The sequence below is a fragment of the Pundamilia nyererei genome, unplaced genomic scaffold, assembly GCF_000239375.1.
Source record: "Pundamilia nyererei isolate P.nyererei 1_Seehausen unplaced genomic scaffold, PunNye1.0 scaffold00040, whole genome shotgun sequence".
NCBI classification, from domain to species: Eukaryota; Metazoa; Chordata; class Actinopteri; order Cichliformes; family Cichlidae; genus Pundamilia; species Pundamilia nyererei.
This window is the reverse complement of record NW_005187441.1, coordinates 499,195-522,400: the sequence shown is the minus strand read 5'-3', so window position 1 is coordinate 522,400 and position 23,206 is coordinate 499,195. Positions and strand designations below refer to the sequence as shown.

Genomic DNA, 23,206 nt, shown 5'->3' with positions numbered 1-23,206 from the left:
CTATATCGATATAAACGATATTGTCACATCTTATATCTCGTATGAAAATATATCGATATTTTTAAAAAACTCGATATATCGCCCAGCCCTACTCCATGGTACACAAATGCCAAGAAGCTCTCTTCACTTCCACCTTTGGCGCGCTGCTGTCTCTAGCCACATAACTAAATTGAGATTATGTGCAACAATGTCCATCTCGGCCTCTGTATTCAAGATGGCATTACAGCACGGTGACTTCCATAAACTGATGCCTGCTCCAATATATTTTTAACACATTAGAGCAGGCAAATGTTTTGTTGATTGATGCATTATGAGAATGCATCAGTTCGTTCAGTTACACACTTATACCATTAGTATGTTTATCTGTTTTTTCCCTCTATTAAAGAACCTAATAAATGGACTGACTTTACCTTTTTAATCTTGTTAAGGCCTCAAACGAGTAGTCTTTGTATCCTTTGTTTTGGAAAATGGATGTGACCATATTTGGACAACCAAAGAGCCACCTGTCACCAAATGTGGATACACCAGTTAATTTATAAACCAGTTCACCACCTGTTTTGAATGAGCATATTGGCTATAACTAAAGCTTCTTTTTTTTTTTCCTTTTAAAAAAAAACAATTTAAATAGCAATGTACAGCATACTTGATAAGACCACAGTGACCTTTGCCATGTGCTTGAATGCTCATATGCTTTTGTTTGTTGTCTTTGCAGGGACGACATGTCAAGACTGGACAGCTGGCTGCCATCAAGGTCATGGATGTCACAGAGGTAAGCCTTAAATGTCACTCTACATATACTTTTAAATCAAAAAGATAGATTTGGCGCAACATAATTATCATTGGTGTGCTAAAAATGTTCTTGTGGTGAAATGTAATTATACTCGAGTCTGGTTAACATAAAAATCTGCACACATTCCTCTGGAACTTACGTCTGAATATTTAGAGGTTGCAGAGGAGAAAAAGCCCCGCTCTGTAATGAGTTGTCTTCACTAATAAACAGCAGCAGGGAAGGAGTAGAGGCAACAGGATACTGCTTAATTTTAATTAGATTTTTTTTTTAGGTAGCTTTGTCATTTAGCAGCAAGCGTGCTGCCCTCAGCTGTGGGAGGTCCCATCTGCAGATGAGGAACAACCACATATGCACACATGCAGAAACGCAAGGCAGAAGGTTTGAGGGGAGCAGCGAAGACCAGCAGGGCTAACCACCCACACTGTGTTGGTTATGATGAAAGCAACATGGGCGTAAAATGCCGGACCCATCCTGGAGCCCAGTTTGAACGTGTCGCGCGCAACAGCCTAGTGTTCATCATCTTCCTCAGAGGGGATCACAGCCGACAGCCACGAGCTGAATTTTCACCGGTGTCAGGACACGTTTACTGCTTTGTGGATGCAACATGTTTCTATCCTACCGTCACACAGTCCTCATCAGAAGCTCAACAGGAACTGGTGATGCAGCTCGTGTGCCCTGACATGCCTTTTTGCCACCCCTCACGCGCGCTTACGTCACAATGAGTCAGAGTTACACTCTCGACTGACTTGTTATCGTGTGGGAGAGAATGGACCAGCTGTTTCCTGATGTGTGTGAAACACTAGGTGTGCCTTTTCAGACGTCTAGTCACTCACTGAGAACAGGGAGTCACTCGTCACGAGAAGCAGGTGTCCACTTCACCTAAAACCTGCTTGACTGTATTTTTGTGTTTTGTTTTTCACTGGTGGCCCTTTTAACGTCTGTCTTCAGTCTGTTTATGTGTGACTTTGGCTGTATTTAGTGCATTACAGTGACTGTTATTAGGTTTAGCCTGCTCTGCTATCTTCCCTTGCTTCTATCATGACATAAATCATTCTGAGATTAAGCCTGTTTTTTATTACCTGCGCACAAACGAATGACTGTGCACTCCCATTGCTATTAAAGTGCCAAAGCTCACTAACTGGTGGACCTCACACAGTGATTTTTAAGTCAGTTTGACTGAGTTAATTAGTAGGCTTCAAACGGTGCTCAAATAATGACTCAGTTTGATCTGTTATGACCGTACGGCTGAAATATTCAATTACGGAGCTTCAGTTAGATCTGTCAGCTATTTTTCTGCTTGTTATGTTTCAGCTGGCTCGTGTCGCGCTTGACGTCCTGGCTGTTGAGCTCATCTGCAGGCACAGAGGTTCTGTGCAGGGTCACTGTGACCCACATTCTCAAATCCAAACAAGTCCTCTTTTCTGCAGCTATACAGGCCACGAGCTTAAAAAACGGATGCTTTTCCATTTTGACGTGCTGTTTTCTGTTAAATTAAAAGGATTTCTACTCCTTGAATGTGCAGCGCTTCTTGACATAAGGCCAAGGATGTTTCTGCAATTTGGGATCCAGCAGTTACACTTTAGCAAACACTGTACTGGATTTTAATTTGTGAAAATGTATTACCAGGCTATCAAAGACAAAGAACATGGCTAACTGTTTTGTCTTGGGGGGGGTTTCACCCCTGGAGATTTAAAGATGTTTTAAGACATGAGAGGAAACTCGGCTGGAGTTTCCTCTTTGTTAAATCTTTGAGTTACACTTTCTAAAGATCTTATCTTCAAGCATAAATTAGGAATACTGGGTGTGGCCTAGTGCCACAGATTAATGGCATCTTATGTGTGTGCGTCGTGCGCTGACGTATTGCTCGCCTTTGCCTCTCTCTCTCCGACACGCATCACCATATGATTGTTTCTCCCACTCAGTCGCCATGTGACTCGTGGCAGAGAGGCTTTCACAGTCGGGAGTGTGATAATCCAGCAGCTGCGTAGCAGAGAGGGGGTACACGGGGAAGGGAGGGTCAGAGGAGGATGGGGTGGTGGAGGGGGATGCGCACAACAGAAAGGCTTACGTCAACTCAAACGAGTCATGCAGCAGCAGCGTGGCTGCCTGTAAAGACGGCCAACTGCCATTTTGCTGTGTGCGATGCACTCACACCATCCAGCGTAGTAACATGCGCACACACAGCATCACCTTTAAATCGGCTGTAACACATTTTGGTGCAGAATGCTAATAATGGAAATGACAGGATATACAAATATCTGAAGCGTGCACACACTGCATTATGCAGTGGTAATTTTGTGCAACCACCCCCACCTTTGTACTCTTGTCCCTCCACTCCTCTCACTCTACTTTGTAAATAATAGGCCATGTAACCATAAAGCAAACCACTTGCAGGCTGATCTATGCATGTGTTCAATTAGTGCATCACTGTTAATCTGTGTCAAGTTGCTACAGGGTGCAAGTGGGGAGTTTGCACTGCAGCTAGTTCTGACCTTTTTGTGAAGAAGCGATGGCGGCAGGTTTGCTCCCGCTATCTGCAACTAAAGGTCGTTTGCAGCAGAGATTAAACGCTACATCTGCTAGTTTGATTTAGCTCTTTCGCGTTAATCCCTCAGAGTTCCCTTTAGGTTACGTTTAAATTTTAAAGGCGCCCATTTCCTGTTCCTGCTCTTCCCTTAAGTAATCCTACACCCATTAAGTAATAATTTATTTTTTTTCTCCAGGTGAAGGTTCATGGCAGAGCTTTCTTTCCAGCTCTGTGGATAATAGCCGCTGGTTGTTGTTGTAGGTTTATCTGATGTGTCTAACGTACAATGCAAATCATTCATGCAACAGTAATCCATAAACAAAGGACTCATTCCTCGCTCGTGCTGCATGAAAAGGCTGCAGCGATGTTGCACCAGGGAGCTGTCACGCGTCTCGACACTTGCTGTGACACAAAGTGTGGAAGTGAATTGATTTATTTGTGAAATGAAACGTTACTCGAATTCAGGTTATGGTTAAAAGGAGCCTACACGCCACATCATAAAGATTTTTTGGGGCAAGGCCAAACGCCCTCTTTTAATGTGCACCTGTGTTTGTTTGCTTCTCTAGGATGAAGAAGAGGAAATTAAACTGGAGATCAATATGCTGAAGAAGTATTCCCACCACAGAAACATAGCCACCTACTATGGTGCTTTCATTAAGAAGAGCCCTCCGGGACACGATGACCAGCTATGGGTAAGCCCCTCAAATCCAGTGAAGACATTTTAAAAAAATCTAAAGACTGTAGCACTGATGCTCACTTCTTTTACTAGCTTTCCTTTTTTATTAACTTTCCAGAACTAGGCGTATTTTAATTTTAATATTTTTTTTCATTGACTTTGTCTGTTTTGCAGTTGGTGATGGAGTTCTGTGGTGCTGGTTCCATCACAGACCTAGTGAAGAACACAAAGGGGAACCAGCTGAAGGAAGACTGGATTGCCTACATCTCCAGAGAGATCCTCAGAGTGAGCACATTCCCCCGCCCCTCTCTTTTTTCCCCTCTCTTTTCCTCATTTCTCTCCTCTACCTTCTTTCACTAATATTGCATCTCCTCTACCCTCCTCAGGGTCTCGCCCACTTACACGCCCACCACGTCATCCACCGTGACATCAAAGGCCAGAACGTGTTATTGACGGAGAATGCTGAAGTTAAACTAGGTGAGTGACTGAGTTTTCATGTCTTTGATACCTTTTGATCCAATAAATGTCAGTGTCAACTTTAACTTAGAGATTCTCACTTGTTCTTGCCATGCAACACAAGACTCTAAACATCTATAAAGTGCCCACGTCCACAGTTTCGGACGAACTGTAGTTTCTCAGGTGGCCACTTGAGGCAGGCAAAAGAATCAATTTTTATAAACGGGCATGTTAAAATACCAAACTTTATAGTAGTTATAAACATGTGTACTGAACGGTGCCAAAGACAATTTTAACCAGTGGTGTAGATTTTAATATAGCTCAATATCATGAATTCCAGTAAGATTTAAATGTATCTATAGTTAATGGTTCCCATTCAGTGGTGCTTAAAACAGTTTAAGTTGTCAAGTTTACACATTTTGTTTTAAGTCTAGATTTTGCCAGCTACGGTGAATTACAGATGCAGCTTGCTAACCAAGCTAGCCAGTAATGGCTACATCTACCATTGAAAAGATTATGCTTGTGTGTAAGAAGGCTGGAAGCTATTTTCCAGCGGCCCGTTTCTCTTTCTTGAAATCTTTGAAGATGATCGTACAGCGTTTAACTGACTGTCTCCGCTCCTTATCTCTCCAGTGGATTTTGGCGTGAGTGCTCAGCTGGATCGGACAGTTGGAAGGAGAAACACCTTCATTGGGACACCTTACTGGATGGCCCCAGAAGTCATCGCTTGTGACGAGAACCCAGATGCAACATATGATTACAGAGTAAGATTCCCCAGCGTGTCGAGCGTTCAAAACCTGACTTCCTGTAACCGCGGAGGCGCATTATTCTTGTGAATGGCTTTCTTATTGGGCGTTTTCTTCTCTCGCAGAGTGATCTGTGGTCCTGCGGTATCACGGCTATTGAAATGGCTGAAGGAGCGCCCCGTGAGTGCCTGTTTCTCTTATCATTTGTTTTTTCTTGATCTTTTAATCCTCTTGAATCTTTAACTTTTTTGCACCGCTTCTTTCAGCTCTTTGCGACATGCACCCCATGCGTGCACTCTTCCTCATTCCAAGAAATCCTCCTCCTCGGCTGAAATCTAAAAAATGGTGAGCACCACCCGGAAAGGACGTTTTTACTGTTTACGTATCTGTCCTATATAATCGCCTCGCTACCCTGCAAAATCCTGACACATTTACTCTGAGATATTTTATGCACAGATTTCCTTCTGTCCTTTTATGTGCATTTTGTTTTATGTCAGACCTTAGCCCAGGCAGCTACAGAGACTTAAATCTAAGAGCTCAGCTTTCCCTTAGTGCTCTGCTGCTGACTCGAACATCTGTGGTACACCTGCTCTGGCAGGCTCAGGCTCTCCTGGCACTCGCACAAACACACTGGATCGCTGCTCTGGACTGCACTGCAGAAACATCTCAGAGCTCGAACGCTCTAATGAACTGGCTCTCGTTTTACATTTGTCTTCAAACAGAAATCGCTGTTTTATTTTATACTCCACCCCTGTTTCATAAAATATCGGTTTGATTTGCTGCTGTCGCAAGTGAATCTGACGGTGCTCGGCAGCAGGTGCAGTTGTGATAATAATTTCACTCCAGCGTGTAGCGTTTTTCAGTTTTCGTGGAGTATATGTAATGAAAGGTTCGATGCTGCTCGTCTGTGTGCATAAACCTCAGTTTTTGTTGCGCTGGCGAGTGTCTGGTGAAGGGGAGGGAGCGCTGTTAGGAGTCGTGGGGCGTTTGCAAAAATGTCTGCTTACTTTCTCGTTGCATGGCTGAAATACTTCTGTTTCTGATTCGCTCTCTCAGCCTTGTGTTGTTTCTCTCCCCCCAACTCGCTCACAGGTCCAAAAAGTTCTTCAGTTTCATCGAGAGCTGCCTCGTGAAGAATTACACGCAGCGCCCACCAACAGAGCAGCTGCTGAAGCACCCCTTCATCCGAGACCAGCCCAACGAGCGGCAGGTCCGCATACAGCTCAAAGACCACATCGACCGGACGAAGAAAAAGAGGGGCGAGAAAGGTGCGTGTGCTTCTCGATTATCATGAAAGGCTGGAAAAGTGTAGGATGCGTAAGCTGTGAGTGACTGGTTTTTGTCCTTGTGCAGATGAGACGGAATATGAGTACAGTGGCAGTGAGGAGGAGGAAGAGGATCCTCCTGAGCAAGAAGGAGAGCCCAGGTATGTTCTACACCTGTAGCATTTCCCTGAAAGGAAACAAGTGCACCTGCTCAGGTGGAGGCGTTTCACAAAGCTCCAACCTTTTGTCTCTTTCTTACACCGATACAGCTCAATTGTCAACGTGCCAGGTGAATCTACTCTACGGCGTGACTTCATCCGCCTGCAGCAGGAGAACAAGGAGAGGTCGGAGGCGCTCCGTCACCAGCAGCTCCTCCAGGAGCAGCAACTCCGGGAGCAAGAGGAGTACAAGCGCCAACTACTGGCAGAGAGGCAGAAACGTATCGAGCAACAGAAGGAGCAGAGAAGGCGGTTAGAGGAGGTAGGGTTTTGTTTCGACTCGTTGTGTCGTTTGTTGTGCTGTTTTTCGGGCAGTTTTTACCCTGTTTTTAATTTATTTGCCCCCCCCACAAATACCCCCACAGCAACAGCGACGCGAACGGGAGATGAGGAGGCAACAGGAGCGCGAGCAGCGTCGTCGCGAGCAAGAAGAAAAGAGGCGTATGGAGGAGATGGATCGTAGACGTAAAGAGGAGGAGGAACGCCGGCAGGACGAGAAGAGAAGGAACGATCGTGAGCAGGTCTGTTTCTGAAATTACTTTTACTGCAATTAAAGCCAGCGAAACACAAAGTGAACTGGTGTGTTGGTTCTGTAGAATGAAGACACGAAGCTCAGGGGTTACTTTATGTATTTATCGTAGCACAGCAAAGCCAAAACATCCCTCTTATCTGTTTTAAGATGGATTTTTAGGGTTGTGCTTGGTGCTTATTTAAAGAGACATGCGCAGCCTTGATGGGTTTTCTTTCCTGCTGACAGGAGTACATCAGGCGCCAGCTGGAAGAGGAGCAGAGACACCTCGAGATGCTCCAGGAGCAGCTGCTCCGTGAGCAGGCCATGCTGCTGGTCAGTCGCACACAAACACTCAGCCTTCTTATTATATCACGATGTCCTTTCACCTCCATAACCTCCAAGATATGAAAATGACTTATAAATCTATTTATATCTCCAGGATTACAGCTTTTGATTTAATGCATTTTACTGACTTTTTTTTTAAATGCATGAAATTCTCAGGAGTTAGGCATTGAGTTGCTTGGATATTATATGTACTGAAGTTTGACCAGGACAGTAAGGCGGAGCCAAAGGTGAATAGGGTCCGGATTTTTGTTTTCCTCTCCTTTCTTCCTTTCATTTAAAGGTGCTGTTGAGTCATTGTAGCCCACTTACACCAGGAATCAACCCTGATCACTTTCATATTTAGTGATGGTGATGTCTTGGACTGTAATGTTTGCAGATGCGATGATGTAGTGAGAGTAGGGACCAGGTGGAGGTATGCATTGGAGACGGGTGGAGGCAGATGATCCACTGTGGTGACCTGGAAAGAGAGCAGCTAAAAGAAGTTCAGTTATTCTAGCTCACTATGATAAAAAAAAAGGTTAAAAAACAAACAGGAAAAATATTTTAGATTTTAACTTTTACAGTATTTGCATATGATTGTTTATCATTTATCAATAACAAATGTGACTTTTTAACTTTAAGGATATTTTGTTTTAAATTGGAAGACATTCTAAGCTTTTTGCAAGTCTGTCCTCTGCACATCGTGAATGGGTGATGTAAAAACTGTAAGGAATGGCAGTGGATCAGTGGTATAGCTAAATATGTCAAAGCGTATGAGTGTCTCCAGGTAGGGAGTGGGGTTTTGCTCTTTTGCCCCACCCACCCCGCCCTTCTCCACCCTTGAAACACACAGATGCATGATGGACGGACATGTGGATGTCATCAGGAAATGCTCCACAGCGCGGCTTTATTTTTAAATAGGTGTTTGAGTCGTTTACACTGCAGAGAAATGTGAAGAAATTGTTCTTTCACGTGTTTAATAGTAATAATGATTCGGAGAGACAAGTTTGTTTTGTGTGCACAGCACAAGTCAAACATGACTAAGAGTCAAAAGAAAGATTAAAGAGACGACGATCACCATCATAGTCTGCCTCTGTAAAGACTTGTTGGGCCAAACAAGGCCGCTGCCTCTTCTCTCCACCCTGAACCAACCCTACGCTCTGCGACAGGAGTTCAAGTGGCGGGAGCTCGAGGAGCAGCGCAAAGCCGAGCGTCTCCACAAGCGCCTGCAGCAGGAGCAGGCGTACCTGCTGTCCCTGCAGCACGACTCCAAGCAGCAACCTGGCGACAAAACAAAACTCCCATCAGACCATAGTAAGCCGCCACAGGCTGCCACTCTGCCCCCTGACAGAGCCCTCGCCACACTCCCACAAGCTCAGGTCCTCAACTCTGCCGTCTCTGTAGCGAGGGGCGCCTGTGAATCCTCCAGAGCCCCTCAGACGATCCCTGCAGACAGCAGTAAATCCCAGGCAACAGGGCAGGAGAGGACTGATGAGAGTTTGAGCCGGGTCTCAAACTCCCCCAGCTCCCTTCAGACTGAAACCCCCTCTGACTCTAACCCTCCCCAGACAGAAAGCTCGGAGCCCGACAGCGAGCCTGTCAGTCAACCTCCTCAGCCTATCAGAGAGGTGAACCTCCTCCTCGGCTCTGCCTGTTCTTTCCACCTTCCTCTTCTTGCTTGCTTTCACACAGCCTCAGTGGTTATGATGATAAAGGATTGTTTTCCTCCCCACGTACTTGCCTGTTGTGGGTGTTCTGGTCCAAAGCAACAACTAACATGTTACAGTGCCGGCGCTCTCAGACAGTCATCCTTTTGAAGGAAAGAAGTAGGGGGTCCAGGGAGAACCACGGGCTCACAACCGGCCTTTTTGTGTCCTGAATAAAACAACCTGCTCTCCTCCGCTGTCTCTTTGCTCTTCCTCTCACTTGCACTGTTGCTCGTCATCCATCAGGACATTGTCATCTTAATTTAAATTTCAAGCTGGCTGAACGAGAGAGAAATATATTTAAGGTCTAGGAGAGTTAGAATAAAGAAGCTTTCAGGGATTCCTCTTTGTCTTTTGACATCCAGTCTGATAAATTCTTCAGTGTGGCTGTGTCGACTCTGTGTGTGGACTGGGCCACTGCATGTGGATGACTGAGGCCCAAACTAACACGCAGGGGCACCGAAGCAGTGTCTCCGGCCTGCGTCATTAACTGCGATCTTTTCCCCCCACTGCATACTTAAATCCTGGGATGTTTGAAAGAGTCCCTCTCCTCCTACGTCTGCACATGTATCTGTCTGTATGGCTGCCCACAGTTGGCTTCAAGCATGTTTAATATCGTTGTCACCAGCTGTATGTTGCTGATCGTTGTTGGTTAAATGTAAAAGTTTCCCAAGAGACCACAAGATCAATTTTTCCCTGATACTCATCCCTTTTTTTCCCCCCCACCCTCTACAATTCCTCCATCTAGGCCGACGAGCGCTACCGTAAGAACATTCAGGGCTCCCCTCAGGCCGCCCCTCCTCCCAAGCAGCCCCCTCTGCCTCCCCGCTCCTCTGAACCGTTCTCCAACGGCGGCTCCTCGTCCGACGCATCTGCCATGCACCGACCCATGGAGCCTCAGGTAACTCCTTCCTCCGCTGCTCCCTAGCCTTTTCCTCCTCCTCCATCATTCTGTCGCTGCACTGGATTTGTGTCAGTTTTCTCAGACATTTAGCCCACTTCGAATAAAGAAAAAAATAAAATAAAAAATAGGAGAAGGCGAGGCTGGGCAGAATGTGTGTTTGAACTGTGGCTTTAGACTGTTCACCTTTTTTGATTTCCCTGGGTATTATTTTTGTCCTACTGTTGAGACTCACAATAAGTCATAAGCACTTCAGTCAGCAGTCTGAGTAGTTTTAAAAAAACATGACAGGCTCCTGATATAGTGAATGAGTTCATCAATCACTGCCTCCGCCAGTGCTAAAAAGCCAATAATTTTATTTCTCGCTTTTGTTTTATGTTTTTCTTTCAAATGAGCAAATAGAGCTATAATTTACCCTCCTGAAATCCTTTTTGCACGCTCAGCGCAGCCTTTTTGCTGAATATACTGAACATATTCATGATTTCTCTTGGGCTGCTCTGTGGCGTCGTCTTTTTCCTACAAGAATGCCCATACAGAGATGGGTGTAGTGGTATTTGTGGGAGAATATGTACCTTTTACAGACTAAGCTCACAATCACAGAACAATTCAAGAACAGATCAACAGAGAAATGGGACAGTTTTGCCACTTAACCTCCTGAACTCTTTGATATTTCCACTTGAGAAGAGTGGGGGGGGGGGAAAAACTGAACTCCAATTTATCATAACGGCTGCAAAACTGCATGACCAACCTTGGACTCTGTGGCTAAGACACTTGGGAGTGAGACACTTAGCCTCATCACCTTTTCAGAGTGAGGGTTTAAAAAAACTCCAGCACACGCTGACAGTTCAATTTCTGTCGAATCAACACTAAATTAGAGGAAAATAACAGCCATATAGCAGCCGTAACCTCTTCAGTAAATCTGCTGCACTTTGCAATCTTTGGGGGGGAAGGGGGGGGGGAGACATGGACCAGATTTGTGGGTTTTTTGTTTGTAAGCAGAATTCAGCTTAACTTTGCTTAAACTCATGTTTGTGTGTCTGAGGAGTAAAAATCTGTTACATTTGTTTTTTTTATTTTTAATAAATTTGAAAGAAGCTTTTCTTCACTTTGAGGATTTTTGTGAAGAAAAGTGTTTTTTTGTTGTTGTTTTTTTTTTCATTTTTCTCTTCCTCAGTAAAGACTCTTTGCACATAAAAAATCTAATTGTGGGTTCACAACATGAATATAAAACAAGTACTGACGACAGTGGCTTATTGCAAAAGCAATTAGATGCTCTGCTTGCAGCAGACTTCTGCAAAATGCACTACTTGTGTATGTTACTCAGCAGAAAAGCTGGGATAGGCTGATTGCAACATAATCTGCCTTTGAACCTTTTTTAAAGCTCAGAAATTGTAATGTGTAATTTGGAATGACACTTTTGAAACAGAAGCGTCATATTTATCACACCGACACAGGCTCCTCTTTCTTCAAATGGTTGATTCCTGTAAAAAAACAAAACGCCGACTGTAAGAGTGAAAGTCATTGTTTCGTGTTGTGCTGTCTGCCGTGTGCATGTGTACATTATGTAAAAAGCCACACGCATCTTCCCTCATGTCTCACTGTGTTGTCTGCTTGTTTCACCCCCTCCCCCCTGCTCTTCCTCTTCCTGACTCCCAAAAAGGTCCAGTGGTCTCACCTGGCTGCTCTAAAGAGCAGCAACAGCGCTGCCCCCTCTCCTCCTCCTCCGCCCGTGGTTGCCCGCTCTCAGTCCTTCAGCGAGTCCGGCGGTGTGGCCTCTAGCTTTGCACAACTCCACCTGCGCTCCCAGGACCCCCACCATCACCACCACCACCACCCATCGCCTGCACGCACAGATCCCCAACCCCAACCTCCCCTCCACCACCCTCAGGCTAGGCTTGAACATCAGGCCAGCAGCGAGGAGGTCCCTCCCAAGGTAAGGTGCCAGGGGACGGCTGCCTTCTCCCCCCTCCTCCCACACCCAGCCTTCAAATCTCTCCTCCATCGCTCACTTCCTCTCATCCACTTTTACGTAGCATGCTGTTCAGCCTCCTCCTGGCTGTGTGCGTCTGCCTTGCTGCGTCTAGTCTCACTTGTTAACACTTAAAACTGCTGTGAGGGCGTATTCAAATGAATCAGAGCAACTTTGAATTTCTGGGCCGACAGATTACCCCATCGCTCATATTTAAAATCATGAATGAGAAATAAAACCGCACATTCCTCTAATCTAAATCGCTCTCAGTGTGTTGTGGGGGTGTTCTGTTCTCTGCTCCGCTGTGTTCAGCTACGCCCTAAGATTATCTCTGTTTCAGTGGTCAAACTAGGACAGTTTTTAAATTCTAGGCTGATTTCCCCTTCAGCTTCAAATCCCAATGTATGCTCACTGAATTAGCATGAGCCTGAACCAGAGGATAAGCTCCCTTGTTTGATGACACTGTTTTCCTATTAGCTGATTGTTTTTAGGAACATATTGATTTGTGATGATCATCAAATACTTGTCTCCCAGGTACCGGTGAGGACAACATCCAGGTCTCCTGTACTGTCACGTAGAGAGTCCCCTCTGCCTTCACAGCCCAGCAATCAGGGCGGACAGAGGAACGCAGGCAGGTGGGTAAAGAGACCTCAGGCGTGTCTCACTTTTGGATTATGTGGATGTGGTCTAAGAGAGCTGCTCACATGCTCACACTGTTAAAAGTTGTAAAAGACAAAACAGTAACCCCTCCCCTACATAGGGGTGCCTCTCAGAATAGAGAGTTTCAGAAAATAAAAACAAATGGTAGAATAGACGGATTATTAAGACATAATATTATGACTGCTTATAATATTGCAGATTAATATTTATAAGTTGCTTATGTTTGCATATAAAATGCAGAAAAATGTGCTTTGATTTTGCGGTGATGAAAACTCCCACTAATCCAAGTACGATCAAAATCACAAAAATATATGTAGCGTATCCTGAAAAGCGCAGGGAGGGTAGGGACAAAATGTTAACATATCACATGATAAACTGACAGTGGAGTTGGGTTTGTTTCCATGTGCTTGTTCTTCCTCGTCACAGTAACGTGGAGCAGCGTCCGCTGTGGGATCGAGTGGAGAAGCTGCAGTCCCGGCCAGGCAGCGGCAGCTCGTCCGGCTCCTCCAACTCCAGCTCCCAGGCCAGTCCTGGGGACCGTTTCAGGCCACGCTGTGAGTCCCCTGGTACTGTACTCGGCTACATCTCACTAACCCTACCGACTGCTTATTAGCGGATTAGGATTATTACCATAATTATACAAATCTGGCTCAAATGCCATCCTCTGAGCTGGTGCTCAAATAAGTTCTTTTGTTTTTTGTTTTTTTGCCAATTAAAGCGCCTTTGCACATCCAGCTCTCTTCGGTCTCCCCTCACTAACGCCATTTCCTTTCATTTCCACAAAGCTTCCTCCAAATCTGAAGGATCGCCTCTCCAGCGGCCTGAAAACGTTTCCAAGAAACAGGATGAAAAGAACGTCGCCAGGCCCACTCGACCAGCTGTAAGTCCACTGTTACTCGAGTGCTGTTAAACTTAAATGAATAGGTAAAAACAGTTTTTCCCCACTTTGCTCTATTTTCCACTGCTCCAATTATCCAACCACCTGGTGTGGGAACCTTGCGTGAATCCAATGCTTCCTGATTGTTTGGGTGGGGTGCCTTGCTTAGGGTGATGTGGTAAGCCTATTAACTGAGATTACACAATCTCACCTCTGCTATGCCTGCACCACTGCTCATGCATTGCTCATGGCATTACACGATAAAGATTTCAGATAAAAGGCATTTGCTCCTTTTGTGGAGATTGGCTCACTATTTTATTTCTGCCTTTACCGTCCCCTGGCACCTTTCCATACGCCTCCACTTTTTTTTTTTTTGCTTGCTCTCAAGAAAAATGCACAAGACAAAAGGAGGGTTAACCCTGCGCCGCAGCTTCCTGCTCCTAGATTTGAATGCAACCACATTTGAATGCAAACACGCCCCTCCTGTGTTCCCTTGTACTTGTCAGAATGGCTCGCGATCACCTGTTTGTGGATAAACTGTGGCTTGGAAGCACGGAAGTATCCCCTCCTTCTTTTTCTTGCTCTTTTTACAAGCTTATGCGACTATATTATGACAAAGGGGCGAGGGAAAATGAAGAGGACAAAACATGTTAAGGAGGATGAGGTGAAACACTAATTTAGGGCCACAGAAAGAGGCTCTTCAGTAATCTGACATTCCCCCATACAACATGCTGCTTACTTCACTGTTTCCTAGAGGTCAGACTACATGAAGGTTGTTTAAAAGATGGAAAAAGACGGTACAGGTTTGTACCCACAAGTGAAAGAGACTAAATAGAAACATAAACAGTTCCTTGAACCAAGGAGGGATTCAGATTTCAGACTTTCTACATTACGATTTCCTGTTGTGCCTTTTTATTTAAAGTGGACCTAGTCTGCTCATTTCAGACTCAATATTTGTAGTCTTGAAGTCTGCCAGTGTAGCTTTGTACTTTTTAGCTGTTCTCCCTTTTAAAGCCAGCTTTCTTCTGATTGGCTGCTCCTCCCTAAGCAGGATGTTTGAACAGTAGGTGGGTGGAGCTTCTGTGTGCCTTAGATGAAGATAATGGGTGGGGGGAGAGGGTATCTGTGCACCCTATGACATCATTCAGCCAAAAGGCACAATGGGTCCACTTTGTGTGCGCAGTCTATCATATTGATGCGTTGTCTGGGCAACCTCTGTTATGGAGGGAGTTTTTAAACTTGGAGTGTTTGTCCTCTTTGGTGCAATTTCTTTTTGTGCTGAAAAATCTAAGCCAACTAAAAATTCATTAGTATGAACCAAACAGGACCACCCAGAAATGGGACCGCCTTAGTGGTCTTAGCGCCGTTGCTTCAGGTCGAATGCAACTTGCACCAAAGCGGAGAAATGGACCTGAGCTCGCAGGTTGACCTGTCAGCGCGTCTAAAACCTTCGCTGCTGCTTTCAGGACCTGACAGCGCTCGCCAAGGAGCTGCGCGCAGTCGACGATGTGCGACCTCCTCACAAGGTCACAGACTACTCCTCCTCCAGTGACGAGTCGGGCACGACCGACGAGGAGGACGAGGAAGAGGTGGACCAGGAGGCAGGAGAAGAGTCCACCTCAGGGGCCGAGGACTCCAAAGCTGGGTAATACACCTGATGCCTCTTTTATTAATCAGTGCTGCATGGCTTATCTGCATGACTGCTGGTTTAACTCTGGTCTGGTTATGGGACATCAGATATCCCCATGGCTTCCGCAGGAGAGTGAGTAACGGCGAGACGGAGTCTGCTAAAACCATGCTGGTCGAAGACTCGGAAAGCGAACAGGCAACCACACCCTCCAAGGATGGCACACTGGTCATCAGACAGGTAAGAAGGACGGGCCGGTGGTGCCTGATTTTGACCGATTGGTGGTGCTGATTAGGAATGTAGTTTAGAATTTTCTCTGTCCAGCGTCAGTGTTGTTTTAACTACTCGTTCTCCACAATTTCTTCGTTGTTCCTGCATATGATCATGCCATTTCATAGGCTTTCACATTTGAAGATGAATAATCTTAATATGTCAGGTTGCTACACCAAGCAGCAGGCTAGCAGCCAGACACACAGCTCCACCTTCTTTCCCACCTGCTTGCTTGAGCCCAAGTGTGCCTGTTCTTGCTTCCAGAGCACAGCTGACATAAAGCGGTTGGTCACTCTCTCATCTTCCTCCCCTTCCTCGGCTGGCCACGGCCAACCCCAACCCCCTGGTCGCGGCCCGCTAGAGAAAAACGGCTTTCCGGGCCACATACACCACCTACCAGACCTTATCCAGCAGAGCCATCATTCCACTTCCTCTTCCACAACCATCCCTTCCTTCTCCTCCTCCTCCTCCTCCTCTTCCACCACCACTACCACCTCCTCCTTACCCTCATCATCTAGCCATGCCAGTCCTGCAGTATCCCCACAGATCTCTTTGGACGAGCTCACTGCCATAGAGGTATGTCCCCATCACACAACTAAGGGCAAACAGCTGAGGAGTGGGCAGTAGAAAAAATGTGCAGACTTTTTGTATAGCTTAAAAAAATGGTATCAGGTTTATTGTGACGGCTATAAAATGCAAACCTCCATCTCGGTCTGAACACGTCAGCTGTCCATTCCTGGGTTGCCTGCCCTGCATCCTCTCCTCCTCCATGTCCTGCTGGCTTCACACTTCCTCTTCTCTGCTCACTCTTCACTCAGCTGGTTTGAATCTTCTGAGCTGCTGCAACCTCCTTTCCCCTCCCGCACCTCACTGCATTACACTGTGCTAACACTGGCGCCTCCTTGTGGCGCAACGTGCTCATAACACGCAGGAAACTAAAGCCCGAGCTTCTTGGGATTTGTATGAATATTTCTAAGATAAATGTCCCATTTATAGAGCAGCACTACCTTGCAAACAACATGCGTCTTGGGTGGTGGAGTATCCTTGTGTGTCTGTGCTTCATTAAGAGCAGCTTTTTTTCTTCTCCTCTCTAACAGTTCACAGCAGCCTGTGTTTGGATCACTTAATGTTTCCTTCAACACATTTTTTTCTTCTTCTTGTTGCACATGTTGTTTGTCCTCTGACATATTTTGTGCCTTCACTAACATCAAAACAATTAACATAACTGCACTTAATCTTTTTCGTTTTCTTTTTTCCCGGGGTGGGTGGTGGGGGGACTTTGTTCCCAGTTGTGCTGTAAAAATGTGGTTTTGAAGGCATTTAAGCTGGATGTTGTTTAACGAGACCCCAGAGGTAGAGCTATAACTCATAAGCTCAAACCTGAGGGGCCTCTGCTGCCGTTTAAATAAACAGTCGTTCTTAGGAATTACAAATCACTGTAACAAATCAAGTTTGATTCATGTTTCAGCTCGGTGCATTTTAAGTTATTTTATTGGGAATGTTTTGAGCTCTAGGTTTTCTAAATATCCGATATCTCCACCAGTCGCAGTCGGAGAGCAACTCCATGTCCAAACACAAGTCTTCCTCCTCGTTCACTCCCTTCATCGACCCGCGTCTGCTGCAGATATCTCCATCCAGCGGGAGCTCCCTCAACAACATGGGTAAGTCTGGATATACAGCCCACTGCAAAAATGCATCTTCAACACTAATTCCTCTCTGCTATCTGCAAAGTTAATGTGCACTGCCTCTGCTTTCCCTTTCCAGCTGGATTTGGGCAAGACGGGCGCCTGTCAGATCAGCTGCGGTCCGACCCATCCCGTAAAGGCTCAGTGGTTAATGTCAACCCGGTCAACACTCGTCCACCGAGCGACACCCCGGAGATTCGCAAGTACAAGAAGAGGTTCAACTCTGAGATCCTGTGTGCGGCACTCTGGGGTGAGTCAACTTCAAAAATATGGAGTTACTGTGATGCCCCACAGATGGATGAAAACCTATCAGCAGTGACGTATGTTTGTGCTTGTTGCTCTTCCAGGAGTAAATCTGCTGGTGGGAACAGAGAGCGGTCTGATGCTGCTGGACCGAAGCGGTCAGGGTAAGGTCTACCCTCTGATCAACCGTCGACGCATCCAGCAGATGGACGTCCTAGAGGGACTCAACGTCCTGGTGACCATATCAGGTAGAGCACACGTGCCAACCAGAAAGTCTCGATTCAGATTCATTTTTAATCAGTAAAGTTTTGGATAGATGGATTTTGTTTTTGTTTCCTCCCTCCTGCAGGCAAAAAGAACAAGCTGCGAGTGTATTACCTGTCATGGCTTCGAAACAAGATTTTGCACAATGACCCTGAGGTGGAGAAGAAGCAGGGGTGGGTCAATGTGGGCGACCTGGAGGGCTGTGTCCACTACAAAGTTGGTACGTTTCCTAAAGCTCAGATGTAAAGGAAAAAGGAAATGGTGCCTTGAAGGGAGAGGGGGCATAAAAGGGCTTAAAGCTGAACAGCTTAGAGCTCAGAGGTTGCTCTGAGGCTCAGTATAAGATAAATGAGGCTTATTTTGAATTCTGAATCATGCAAAGCTGCTCTAGCAGAGTCCAAGAATTAAAAAAATATCCACAAAGATCACCATAGGAGCCATCACCCATGATTAACTCGCCACCTACTTGTTATTCCAGTGAAGTACGAGAGAATTAAATTCTTGGTGCTGGCTTTGAAGAACTCTGTGGAGGTCTACGCGTGGGCGCCCAAACCTTATCACAAGTTCATGGCCTTTAAGGTAAGCATGTTCTCTAACAGGAGTCATTCTACCTGCAGGTGGCTGACTGCTTTCAGGCTGACTTTCTTCTGACTTTTTTCCTTTAGTCTTTTGGTGACCTGGTGCACAAACCTCTGCTGGTTGACTTGACGGTGGAGGAAGGTCAGAGGTTAAAGGTCATCTACGGTTCCTGTTCAGGCTTCCACGCTGTGGATGTGGACTCTGGTGCCGTCTACGACATCTACCTGCCCACACATGTATGTGCGAACTGATGCAGACTGATTACGTCTTGTGTTTTGCATTTTCTAAATTTGAATTCAGTTTTATTTCTACAATGCCAAATCATAACAGTCGCCTCAACTTTATATTATAAGGTAAAGACCTACAATAATGGAGAGAGAACTCCACAATTAAACGACCCCCTATGAGCAAGCCCTTAGTGACAGTGCAAAGGACAAACTCCAGCAGAGCCAGGCTCAGTGAGGGGCGGCTATCTGCTGCGACTGGCAGTGAGGGGACTTTTTTAAAATCTCTTACCTTTTTCCTCCATTTCATCCTCAGATCCAAACCAATATTCAGTGCCACGCCATCATCATCTTGCCCAACACTGATGGGATTGAGCTGCTGGTGTGTTACGAGGACGAGGGCGTCTACGTCAACACCTACGGACGCATCACCAAAGATGTGGTGCTGCAGTGGGGAGAAATGCCAACTTCAGTGGGTAAGAGCAAAGCAGATATTTCTCATCATGATGCCAGAGGTCAGAAAAATCTGAATCGCACTCTGGTATGCACAAAAACAACCGCACCGAGACCCTTTGCAGGAGGTGGTCTCAGTGTGGTTCCAAACAAACTGTATTTATGGTGTGAACGTGATACGAGCCCACTCAGAACATGTTACAAGGGCTAAAAATTATCCCATAGCAGCTTATGCTTTGTATTCTCAGTGCAGGTAGCTACTATAGATGCGCAAAGGTCTATACGGGCTAGCAACTAACCAAGAAATGAGTGTAAACTCTGTTTTCTCCCACAGCACCTTCTTCCTGTATTTACTTTTCTTCCTCCCACCCCAGATACGTCTGGCCAGTGAGCGGACAGAACATTCTCATGTGGCTTGCAGTGAAACATTTTGGTTTGCTTGGATTTTTCTGTGTGAAAACAAACCAAACCACAGGGAAAAGCTACAAGTTTACAAACTTATCAGCTGATTTGGACCAGAGTAAAAAAATCTGGAGTGAAGAGGGCTGAAAAGTCCTGTGTTCAGAGACTTCTGATTATTTTACTGGGAGAAGTGATCTCCCAACTCTAAAAGCAGTGGTGCAAATGATGCTGGCGACTTCAGTGTGCAGCAGAGTGAAGGTTCAACCTTCAGAATAAAACAATCAGATGTGAAAAGCCCAGCAGCAGCTTCACTTGATGCATCGATTACACTCCAACAGCAGTCGAGGTTTCACTTGATTTTAGACACTTTTGTTTAATAGCTTCTTTTTTATCAATATGTAAAAGTATTACATTTATCATTAGAAGTTATTCACAAGTAAAATGACACGTTGTTTGAATTTTTACAGCTTTTTTAACAGCTACTTACCCTCCTTTCCCCCTTTCTGTGCTTGTGCAGCCTACATTAGGTCAAACCAGATCATGGGCTGGGGTGAGAAGGCTATAGAGATCCGCTCAGTGGAGACGGGCCACCTTGACGGAGTCTTCATGCACAAGAGAGCCCAGAGACTCAAGTTCCTTTGTGAGAGGAATGACAAGGTGAAAACATCCTTCCTTTCTTCATCCCTCCTGTTTCTCTCTATACAGTGGAGATAAATGTGAGCACACCCCTAATAATATGTCAGGTTTTTGTTGTTGAAAACACAATACTGCAATAAATCATTTCAAAACTGTTCCACCTTTAATGTCACCAATAACCTGTAAAATCCAACTGAAAAACAAATCAGTTTTGCTGGTTACATAAGTGCACATCCTTTAAGTGATACTGCTGAAGAACCTTTAATCACACAGAAATATTTGCCCTCTCTCCCATGCAAAAGTGCTCGACACTCAAGGCGCTTAATATTGTGAGGTAATAGCCCTGCAATAATACAGAGAGACCCCAACAATCAGGTGATCTCCTATGAGCAAACACTTGGTGACAGTGGGAGGGAAAAACACTCTTAACAGTTGCAGTCTCAGGGAGGGGGGCCATCTGCCATGACCAGTTGGAGATGAGGGGAGGGAAGCGGTGAGGGAATATCTTGTTCATCGCCCTCTTCAGGTCACCTCATAGATTTCTTTAACATTTTATTTTAACATCTACTCTACTATTACTAATCTACTGTTGGTAGCCTGGCACGACCACCAAACACCTTTTCACTCAGTGTATTCTTTCAATTTCAGGTCTTCTTTGCCTCTGTGCGTGCCGGAGGTGCCAGCCAAGTATATTTCATGACCCTGGGACGCACATCCCTCATGAGCTGGTAGAGACGTGCCGTCAGCCGTTATGACAACCGTTACCTAAGCAGCGACCAACAGATGACTATTGCGACTACGACCGACGAAGACGTTTTAAAGCCCAAGCTGGAGAAGCATTTTCTGAGGCGGCGGCTTCCATTTCTCATGTCCTCGGGCAGCCAAACAACGGATTAGACTGTAATCATGAACAGAAGCTAGGGGTGGATATGTATTTAGAGGCGCCTGCAGGTTTTTCTTCCCCCCGCCAACCCCCGGCCTTGTTGCCTGACCTTCGAGCCGATCCCCATTCTCCTCCTCTCCCTCTGAGGAAGCGGGATCTGTTGCCTGTTGACGGTATATCTTTATGTCATAGTAAAACTTTGCATCTTGTAAGTGTATGACAAAAATGTGTTTGTCCAGGGGGAGGGGGCAGAACGCTAAACACAGTCGTCACCGTATCAGAGAAGACTGTGTGTTTGTGTGTGTGTTGCCACAGCTCGAATGTGTAGCTGTGTTTAATCCCGGTCCTGTCAGGTGTGTGACTACAACACTACGACTACACTTAGTTCCACAGATTGGACGGTGCTCGACATGTAAATCTTCTTCGTCTTCACTTTGTTTTCTCTTCCTTAACCTCCTGAAAGTGAAGATTTTTTTTAAGGGACCTCCTCGACGCATCCATTAAATACAGGGTACTGGATATGTTGGAGTTGGTGCATACTAACGTCGGACTCGCGCAGGTTTTTCAAGAACAGCTTTATCACGCCTCCTCTTGTGCTGTAGCTCATGTTGGACAAAAGTAGCCCTTTTTATGACGGCATGTTGCTTTGGTGTTATTAACTAAGGTAGTCCCAGTTTTTGTTTTTTAAACACACTGTATATTTTATATGTGACTTGCTGCGCATAAATAAGGAATGCAGAAATACACACAAAAATGAGTTTTAAAGGAAGAATCCACTATTTATCATCAAGAGCCTGACCTTTTTGTTTTGTTTTTTTTCTTCAGGGGCTTTTATTTTGTAATGAAATCCTGGCTTTTCCTTTTAATCTGTGTCTCCTTTGCAGAACCTGTCGTTCTACTGGAAATATAGAAACACACACCGACAAAATAGACCCAGAAATGTGAGGTTTTAATACAAATAGTTTTATGTTTTTAAGGTGGATTTTTCCTTTAAGATCAGTTGTAAGTAGGGCTAGCGTAAACTGTGAATTAGCAGGTTGCCATTAAGGTAGCATGGAGGCCAGTGGGCAGAATGAGGGCAGCATGTATAGATCTCACTTAGAGGAAAGGAGGGAGGGTCAGCTGATTGTCCTCCACCTGCACTGTTGTGACATTTTCACATCTACAATCATCTGCGTTCTGAAGGAGACTTCAACTTAATGTTGCCTTAGAGGAGTTTCCAGCAATTTAAACAAAAACAAAAAAACTTTAAAAAAAACTAAAATCCACTACTTCAAAAGTGAAGACGTTTAGATTTTAGGGTAGGAACACTTTAGTCTGAAGCAGCCGTGTGACTCAATGTTGGACCTCATTTATTTTTATGTTCCTTCTGTTTTTTCTTGACGCATTCAGGCATGCCACATCCAATCTGGATTGAAGAGACGCGCTACTTTAACCGAGCTCCCATAAAATCTTTATTTCGTGCTCTTTCTTCCCATCTCACCGTCGGAAACCCGAACGACAAGGCGAGACTCGTTTGTCACTTCACATGAGACAGTCTCATCCCGCCGCTGAGTGTAGAGTCCATCCTGCAGCTGTGCTTCTGTGTGAATGACAGAGCTTCATAATAGGACTCTTTAAAGGGCGGTGCCTTCGCTGTCTTTAGGGGGAAGACCCGCTGTGAGGTGCAGAAGTCGCTTTCAGTCTTGTCGTTTGTGTAGAAAGAAAGAAGGCAAAAACATAAATGAATGAATCACATGTTCTGATGGTGTGAAAAACCGCTCCAGACAGCCAAAACCATGTGGCATACTTTTGTGTTTTTAAACTCTGGCTTCGTTTTTATTAGTGTTGTTTCCAATCATGTGTAACCCTTCAGATAAATATGTGACTGCGGTGGTTTTATTTTAAATGCACACCTTTATGTTCAAAATGTTTACAGAAGCAGTTGTTTTGTTAAACCGATGTGCATCGATATGAATATTTATGGTTTCTCCCGCTCCACTGCTCCTCTTTTGTATTTTGTATTATCCCTTTTTTTTGTACTTTCATTTAGATGTTTGTGTACAGGATTAATCAACTTTTGCTCACTTTATGAATAACCCAAGCCCAGAGTGTCAATTTCACTGATTTCCTTTACATCCTCCTTAGTGCACTGTGTGCGTGAGTGTGTGCGCTCCTGGCTGTGTGGCAGCACGGATCTAATGTTTTCTACCTGCCAGGTGACACGTCCCCCCCCGGATGTCTCTCTACATGCCTCTAATTTATGTCCTCTCTGTGTGTACTATGGGAATTACTGTATTTTCTTGAAGGTTTTTTTTCTTTCATTGAATAAAAT

The 23,206-nt window shown here is 45.2% G+C and overlaps 1 protein-coding gene across 6 annotated transcripts in view; it reads left to right on the top strand.

Moving 5' to 3' along the window:
• Nucleotides 1-23,206, top strand: part of LOC102204765 (mitogen-activated protein kinase kinase kinase kinase 4) — a 37,658-nt gene extending 14,452 nt beyond the window's left edge. The window contains exons 3-32 of one of the 6 annotated variants that reach the window (XM_013910304.1): nucleotides 713-769; nucleotides 3,884-4,009; nucleotides 4,168-4,278; nucleotides 4,380-4,470; nucleotides 5,083-5,213; nucleotides 5,321-5,375; nucleotides 5,462-5,540; nucleotides 6,288-6,463; nucleotides 6,549-6,621; nucleotides 6,730-6,940; nucleotides 7,044-7,199; nucleotides 7,436-7,522; nucleotides 8,683-9,141; nucleotides 9,968-10,120; nucleotides 11,781-12,053; nucleotides 12,624-12,724; nucleotides 13,176-13,303; nucleotides 13,535-13,629; nucleotides 15,093-15,271; nucleotides 15,385-15,493; nucleotides 15,788-16,099; nucleotides 17,067-17,184; nucleotides 17,288-17,458; nucleotides 17,556-17,699; nucleotides 17,801-17,935; nucleotides 18,194-18,294; nucleotides 18,381-18,530; nucleotides 18,835-18,994; nucleotides 19,891-20,030; nucleotides 20,658-23,206. In XM_013910304.1, coding sequence (XP_013765758.1) covers nucleotides 713-769; nucleotides 3,884-4,009; nucleotides 4,168-4,278; nucleotides 4,380-4,470; nucleotides 5,083-5,213; nucleotides 5,321-5,375; nucleotides 5,462-5,540; nucleotides 6,288-6,463; nucleotides 6,549-6,621; nucleotides 6,730-6,940; nucleotides 7,044-7,199; nucleotides 7,436-7,522; nucleotides 8,683-9,141; nucleotides 9,968-10,120; nucleotides 11,781-12,053; nucleotides 12,624-12,724; nucleotides 13,176-13,303; nucleotides 13,535-13,629; nucleotides 15,093-15,271; nucleotides 15,385-15,493; nucleotides 15,788-16,099; nucleotides 17,067-17,184; nucleotides 17,288-17,458; nucleotides 17,556-17,699; nucleotides 17,801-17,935; nucleotides 18,194-18,294; nucleotides 18,381-18,530; nucleotides 18,835-18,994; nucleotides 19,891-20,030; nucleotides 20,658-20,741 — 4,365 coding nt within the window. In that variant the 3' untranslated portion in view covers nucleotides 20,742-23,206. Of the gene's footprint in view, nucleotides 1-712; nucleotides 770-3,883; nucleotides 4,010-4,167; nucleotides 4,279-4,379; nucleotides 4,471-5,082; nucleotides 5,214-5,320; nucleotides 5,376-5,461; nucleotides 5,541-6,287; nucleotides 6,464-6,548; nucleotides 6,622-6,729; nucleotides 6,941-7,043; nucleotides 7,200-7,435; nucleotides 7,523-8,682; nucleotides 9,142-9,967; nucleotides 10,121-11,780; nucleotides 12,054-12,623; nucleotides 12,725-13,175; nucleotides 13,304-13,534; nucleotides 13,630-15,092; nucleotides 15,272-15,363; nucleotides 15,494-15,787; nucleotides 16,100-17,066; nucleotides 17,185-17,287; nucleotides 17,459-17,555; nucleotides 17,700-17,800; nucleotides 17,936-18,193; nucleotides 18,295-18,380; nucleotides 18,531-18,834; nucleotides 18,995-19,890; nucleotides 20,031-20,657 lie in introns of all 6 variants that reach the window. The other 5 variants (XM_013910303.1, XM_013910307.1, XM_013910305.1 and 2 more) reach the window with 5 other exon arrangements.